The 7949-nt window shown below is 41.0% G+C and overlaps 1 protein-coding gene across 1 annotated transcript in view; it reads left to right on the top strand.

Moving 5' to 3' along the window:
• Nucleotides 1-1372, top strand: part of dusp1 (dual specificity phosphatase 1) — a 3583-nt gene extending 2211 nt beyond the window's left edge. The window contains exon 4 of the mRNA XM_031857956.1: nucleotides 99-1372. Within this exon, the coding sequence (XP_031713816.1) occupies nucleotides 99-454 (356 nt within the window). The 3' untranslated portion in view covers nucleotides 455-1372. The remainder of the gene's footprint in view (nucleotides 1-98) is intronic.
• The last annotated feature ends 6577 nt before the right edge of the window (nucleotides 1373-7949 follow it).

Raw genomic sequence — 7949 nt, 5'->3', positions numbered from 1 at the left:
AGGCCTCGTCCAGCTTCACGCGGTTGGTCCGCATGAGGTAGGCAAGGGCCATTGTGGCGGAGCGGGAGATCCCCCCCCCCCCCCCCCTCTCCACACAGACTCGGTGAGAAATAAAGGAGGCCGTGTGTTTGTGCACTGTCAAGCAGGCATCTCCCGCTCCGCCACCATTTGCCTTGCCTACCTCATGCGGACCAACCGCGTGAAGCTGGACGAGGCCTTCGAGTTTGTCAAGCAGCGCCGCAGCATCATCTCCCCCAACTTCAGCTTCATGGGTCAGCTCCTCCAGTTCGAGTCCCAGGTCCTGGCCTCGTCTACCTGCTCCTCGGAGGCGGGCAGTCCAGCAATCGGCAACAACAGCACAGTCTTCAATTTCCCAGTCTCGATCCCTGTACACACCGCAGCTGGTCAGCTGTCATTCCTCCACAGTCCCATCACCACCTCTCCCAGCTGCTGAGGACGGTGTGGGGAGTACAGATTTTGTTTGGACTTGAACTGAAACTCACAAGTGCCTCTGCTAAGAGCACTGCCAAAAACGCGGGCCTGATTATCAGCCGTTTAATCGTGATACTGGTATCACTGGACAGAATGGGAGCTAGTATTTAGGGTCAGTTCATTTGACTCTGTGACCTGCTGGCCAAATGTCTGTAGGCTGGCCTCATCATTTCAAAGGGAGAATAGACTACCAGCAGGCAGTACACATGTGCCTCATAATGTGAAAGTTGTAATCCTAGATGACTTGGGAAATGACTGAAAGGGTAGTTGAGATTATTCCCGTAGAGGAAGTTAAGAAGCATCTGAGTATTCTTTATTCAATGGATCGATTTATTATTATTTTTTTTTTTTTTTTTTCATGAAGGTAAATGCTTTTGATAATCGTATCATTTTTAACAAAATGGAGAGGGCTGACAGTTGTCTCAGGAATGTTGACTTATCCTCTCGCATGTCCATTTTGATTTTTGTACTGGCTGAAGAAAGCCACGTCAACCCATTGCCCAACATGGCATGGAAGTTACTCCTCCACGTGACGAACAATGAATGTATCCCCCCCCTCTTTTCAGTGTAGATGTGGCAGGAATCTTCATGCTCAGTTTGAGAGTTGAATTGGTTGACAATTCAAATGCAAATACCTGCCTTTCAAAGACGCCATGAAACCTTGACGATCCTGACGCGTTGGTGGAAATGGACCATTAAATACCTCATGTTTCTGTACTGCAGCGCTGCGACGGACGGAACCCGAAACTACTCAAATGGGGACACGTAGTCCTCTGTGCCTGCATTCTGACATATTTATTGAACTAAAGTAATATATTTTTGCATACGTTTGTTGAAATGTTGTTTTTATACATTTAATAAATCTAACCTGACTTTTGTACTCCATTGAATGTTCACTTTCTTACATCTTATGTCTGACTTAAGATTTATTCACCAGTGGCTGATAATGCACCTTGACTTGCAAATCATTTAAGACAACACATATGTAGTTGTATAATAACTGTCACAATCTACCCATATACCACTTACTCTAGCTACTTTGAGGTAGCTAATACATAAAACAATATGGCATCTTCAGGTTATAATTATTCCAATTAAGTCCAAAATGAAAAGCAAATATATAAACTTAATGTCTCCCAAAAGTAATTGAATTCTCTTCATCCTTTCAAATAAATATGTGTTCATGTATGTGGCCATTAGTACAAACATTTTAAGGTTGCAGCTGACTAACCAAGGCCATCGCAATTTCCCAAAGCCCATGTTGTCTTTCAAATTGCTTGTTTTTCGTGACCAACATTCCAAAACCCAGACATTTAAATATAATAGAAGGCTAATACAACCAGCAAATATCCACATTTTGAATGATGGTGTTTCTAAAAAAATTACTTTTATTCATCTATCATCAAAACAGTTACATTTTCTGTTGTCCGACTTGGTTTCAGTTGTAAAAATTGATCCGTTTATGTATTCAACAAATGAAAGTTTCTTAATTTGAATGTCTATGAATCAAAACGACTGCAATGGGACGAAACAAAGCCGACGTAAAACTGGCCTGCTGGCCTGTCAGACACATCTTTGTGCACATCTTTCCCTGTTTTGTTCCATGTGTTGGAATCCTATCGTATATCTGCATAAGGATTTTGCCCACATTAGAGGCATGATGTCATGGCGTCGGCCATTGTTCGGGCCACACTCCCCCTCTATGAACCCATCTGAGACCAGGGCAGCAGCAGGAGGCTTAAAGAATCAGCCAAGGAGCCCTCCCTCTGCGGCCACAATAGGAGCAGCTGCAAGGCGTTTGGGAAAAGTGTGACAACTAAAGAGCATTCAGGGCTCATTCAAGCACCGGCCCTGTGTGCCCTGCCTCCCACACCAATGGGGGAGGTGGAGACAGAGACGGCCCTTAAGGGAAAGGAATATGCTTGGTTTGCAAATTAGCCAAAACATTGGCTTTGACCCTGGGTGGGGTGTGAGAAAAAGGAGAAACAACTTTCTCCAGACGTGATGTGATGATACCCTAAGGCCTTACATAACAACATTTAATGAAACTAAGGTTTTGGGGTGGGTGGGGGGGGGGCCTTACATTTTAGTAACTCTTTCACTTTGAATACGTGGATTCTGACAGATGACAAAATGTATTCTTTAAACTGACACCCACTTCTCATCTAACAGCAATGCAAATGATTGTCTCTGAAATGAAACATCACAAGTGACGCTGCCTCTGTGATGAAAGGCTTATTCATTACCTCACCAGCTCCCTCAGACAAGCTGGGGTTTTGGTGACATATGTGCGACTCACCCCACCCCCCCCAAACTAGCCCATCCGCCTTTGTGTCTTTAGACTTCCTGTTGTCCTGTTGGCAGGAGTGTGTGTGTGTGTGTGTGTGTGTGTGTGTGTGAAAGCTGTTGGGCATCTTTTATGATCTGATGAGGGAGCCTAGAAGGGAAAAAAGCCCTCAGCCAGGTCAGAGACATTAAAGCATTGTGATTTCAAGTGTGTGTGTGTGAGAGATAATGTCAAGGTGCTATCTGCGCAAACATCTTTTTAATAAGCGAGCTTTTGGTCAGAGACAGGATGCTGTATTTCATTAACTTCGATAGTCTATAGCTCCAGCATCTCAGCCAGGTCTGATACCAGGCGAGCAGTGTTTTCTCCCTTTATGACTGGATTATATTCAAAAATGAAAGTACAATCTTGCATACATTTATTTATTTCTGATATATATCTTTCTTATCATATCCTTAAATGTTTAGTCACTATCAGTCAGTCAGAAATGACCGTAACAACATTTGCCAGTGTCACTAAGTTGTCAATTGGTTGTTCCATCTAGCAACTGAGCTCCGACTCAGCTTCAAAGTCATTTTAATTGACACAATCCAGAGCAAACGATGGATATATAATGTGTCAGACACTGCTGCCACGACAGGAAGAAGCACAACCCCAACCCTTCCTTTTTTTACATAATCCAGTTTGGATCAAATATGTGGGAGTTCATGCAAGTTTCATGACTTTTTCCACATGAGATATGTGACACATACCCATTTTAAATGGAATCCTGTCAAAGTTTAAACGACTTTAATATGGAATCAAATGACTCATTTGAAAGATTTGCTCGAAGCTTGTTCTCAAGGTTGCAATAAAAGAACATGAGCTCACCATCATCATTATAAAACAACATGACACCCAGCTCTATGAACCTATAAATGTTGTCAGTTCTACTTCTCAGTAGAAGTGATTTATATTAGAATACAACACTGTCATTGCATTGTCAAAACACCTTAACAATGAGTTCATATGCGCAGTATCGGGGAATGTTCTGCCTTCATGTGTCTCATTATGTGTCTCATCTCACTTTGTGATGGAAAAAAATAGTAATAATTGTGACCAGAAGGTTTGCAGTTTAAAGTGCAGATGGCTCACAAAGATCACAAAGCACACTATCGTCCAGCAGATACTGAAAAGGTAAAACCGTAGCCCCCTTTTCCACCTTGCTCCATGTTGTTTAAATATATCATCAAACAAAAACATCCAATAGAAACAAAAGCTGATCTCACCAACGTTTTGGTTGATTTTGATCTTTTTCAAGGCAGGTTTAACACACGTCAGATCATCTTTTCTTCAAAATATGTAGGCCTGACATGTATTCTCTCTTTAGGAGAGAGTTTGCTGAACCGATAAGTCCATACAGTATATTAAGAAGAGTTTTTATGGAGACTACTTTCTGCAATGAAAATGTGTCTGAGTAGAGAACTTTTATTTGATTTGAATTATTTATTTGCACAATAAAACAAAGCAGCGGAAACACAACAACAAAAGATAAAAAATAAAAAAAACCTAGAGGCTTATTCAAGGAATCCCAACTGAATAAGCATTATAAGCAAATACAAAAGTTGTGTAATCAACAAAAGCAAACAAACAGGGAAATATAAATATAAATCAAGCAAGCCAAAACAAATAATATGTTCAGGAATGCATCACACCAGCTGAAATTTCAAGTCAATTCCAGCTGCATCGCCAAACAAAGATAAACAACTTTATCTTTATCATTTTTATTGTCACACATGTCACACAGACACACACAGTATACAAGACTTAACAACAAAGGCCACAACCTTACTCACTAAAATCCAACCCGACTTCCTGTGTGAGAAGGGCTTAAGTGTGAACTTGTCAGTGTGTCCTGCCAGTCTGATTGCTGGAGGATGCTGGGTAATTACACCTCTCACACTTCCTTGTACCTTGAAACTGGATTAAGTCTCTCACACTCACACATCCATTCTCACAAACACACATAATATCCTGAGTGAGAAGATTTACACACATTGATGTCATGGCAGAATACTCACCTGGAGTAAATCTGTAAAAGGATTAGGACTGGGACGGCAAAGGCCTCTGTGACGTCCCGGGACTGTGGCATTTGGGCTGGCTCGTCCTAACCTTTACATCAACGCAGAGTGCAGGCACACGGTCTGTCAAGCCAGACGTTGAGTCTTATTTGGGTATTGTCGGCAACATGGAAGTTTCCTGTAAGAACAACAACTTTGAATGGATAAATCAACCCAGCAATGTTGCAGGTATCACATTTAAAAGGGAATAAAGAAAGAGAGGGAAAGCAGCTTCGTATTTTCAACCCCCCCCCCCACCACACCCCTCTCCCAAACCTTCTGTTTTAAGTCCTGCAAATGAAGCCAGACATGCTGCTGTTTTGCGTGACAGGAGCCCAGATATGGACAGATGTGTGGCATGATAACCGAAAGAAGAATAGCTCGAGGAATGTCAGGACATTACGTATTGGCCACGGTGAAGTGGCTTTTCCTTGCCAGCAGGACTCCCTTTGCTTTAACAACCCCATCTGGAATGTCAGACGACGGTGGAAGAGAAACTTTGTCGGCTCTAACGGTGTGCTCTGGTTTATCAACCAGGGCATCTCTACAGAAGTCCTATAATATTTATCTCCCATTGTGTTTGTGGTTGTTCCACTTGTTCAGATAAAAGAGCTCTGCTACGCCTTGGTATAAAATGGGGTCATTCATTCTCTAACAATATGCAGTTGAATAAAAATAAAAAAATGTGTAGAAGTAACAACTTTTAATTGCTTTTAATCATTAGAGCACATCACATATTTGAATGAAAGGCAGGTGTAAGGCACCCATCAATCCCTCCAGAGCCTCATTCACCACCCTGAGTCTGAGCTGAGTCTGTATTTTTCCACTCACAGGAGGTACGGGGTTGTGTTCACAAGCAGCGGCGAGATCCTGTGTGGAGTATTCAAGGAATGTCTGGTATCCTGTCTTCTGCACTGACTGCACTCTGGGCAGATGATGTCAGACACAAAGATCATACATCAGCAGACATAAATCACATTATTTTGTCTGGTTGTTATCAGAGAACTGTGATATGAGAGTATCATCAACTGCTATCACGAAACCAAAACGCCACGCCGTTCTGGTCAAACCCAAGGTGGAAACAAGTCAAGGAAAGGATCGGTACTCTTGTCCTTTTCAGTGCTAAAGTTATGCAGTGATACTAAAAGCAAAAATCTTGCTGCAGAGATTTGAGGGCCGTTGGCAAAAGCAAGCATGGGACATCCCGAGAAATGATCACTCATATGGTCTAGCTGGTGGCACTTGCAACATTACTGAGGCCGTTTTTCAGATGAAAAAACACAGCCAAAAGCTTATTATTAATTACATTTATTTGATTTTGATAGTTGTGAGATGGTATTATGTGATGACCATGCTTTATATTTATATTTTTGAGGTTTAATTTACTTGTGTTTCGACATTATCCTCTACATCTACTTCAAACATTTGACACAAATAGTTCTTGTGTAAAAATGTAGAACATCATTTTTCTATTGATATTCAGCTTTTATGTTATTTTCAAGTTTTAACTTGAAGCTTTAGTCAAATCATTCATTAAACATTTGTCCTGTTTGTTTTAGTTAACTGGTTAATGTGTGCTGTGTGACCCGTGCAAAACACACACAAGACAAGATCTCCTAAAAAGATGTATGATTTATGAAATGTAGTTCTGTGTCATTCTGTTTGATGTGATGCGGTACATTAGCAGTTTTGTCTGGAGAACCACAGTTGCGGCAGCACTCTCAGATGAATGGATCAAATGTGTGTTAAACACATGTTCAGTAGAGCGTCCCACATGGATGGATGGATCCCCACAGAGGATCATTGATACTGAGCAACGCCTTCTTCCAAGTTCATAGGGTGTGAGCGCCATCCTATGGAAGATAAAGTGTGTTACAAATATGAAAAATACAATCTGTAATGGGAATGAATGAAGTGGACAGCCTGCGGTTAAAACTATTTCCTTTAGCATATAGAAGCATTGAGGATGATTCATTCAGGCAGCAACACATCAGTGTAGTTTGATTACACAATTCGGTTTTCATATTGACTTTACGTGATGAGATAGTTGAGGTAGTCCAAATTGTCAAAGTCTCTGTTGACAGTGAAGAGCTTATGAAACGATCAGTGTGGGCGTATCAACAGGCCGCAGGCAGACACAGACAAGTGAGTTTCCATGAGTGGAACCAGAGGATGTTAGATTAACATGACCTATGACCTCAGCCAATAGTGTGTTACATCAGCTATTCAAATTTATTCTAAAGTCCAACAAATACCCTCGGTCCAATAGATGAAAACTGCTGAGCTATGCAGGATAAGTTGAGAGACAGACTGGGCTACTATTGGTCAAACTCCAGTAATTCTGATTCAGACGGTTGACTTTTGACCAGTAGTGTTAATGAGTAACAGGGCTGCTGTTGTTTACATGAGTAATCTATATTCACTGACTTCATTTGAACCGCAACACTGATATATAGTTTAGAATAAAAGATAATAATTCAGCTTTAAATGATGATAACATTAAAATCCAGATGCAGCTTTTATTAACAACTGGATGAAGTAGTAGTGAAATGTACAATAGACCATTGTGACACTGGTAGAGAGAGTTACACCTGTGCTTTTACTGATAGTGAAACCAACAAAAAAACGTTTCTTCACCAGTTCACAGTAGCCTTTACAAAAGGAGAGCACATGCGGCGAAAGAATTACTGAAAATAAAAAAGGAACAACTGACTTGCAATCCAACAAAATTCAGCAGCAGGGCTGTTTCAAAGCAGAGAGTTTGACTTGTCATAAAGCATCAGTCTTCCTAACATGAGCAATGGCCCAGTTAGCCATGACAGTGTAGCAGTGAGTCAGGATGCACCACAGTGGTGGAATGTAACTAAATATATTGACTCAAGTATTGAATATTACATGTACTTACTTGAGTATATCCATTTTCTGCTACTTTATACGTCCACTCCATCAGTTATAATTATTTGTACCTTTACACCCATACAAAGCATGTGATCACTATATAATAGGATGCATTATTATTGATTAAACTACCATATTACAGTATCATGAAGTTTACAAAAGTATCAGAGTAG

Source organism: Anarrhichthys ocellatus, unplaced genomic scaffold, assembly GCF_004355925.1.
Source record: "Anarrhichthys ocellatus isolate YVR2014 unplaced genomic scaffold, GSC_Weel_1.0 scaffold19, whole genome shotgun sequence".
NCBI classification, from domain to species: domain Eukaryota; kingdom Metazoa; phylum Chordata; class Actinopteri; order Perciformes; family Anarhichadidae; genus Anarrhichthys; species Anarrhichthys ocellatus.
The sequence above is the reverse complement of the archived record's forward strand: the minus strand, read 5'-3'. Positions and strand labels throughout refer to the sequence as shown.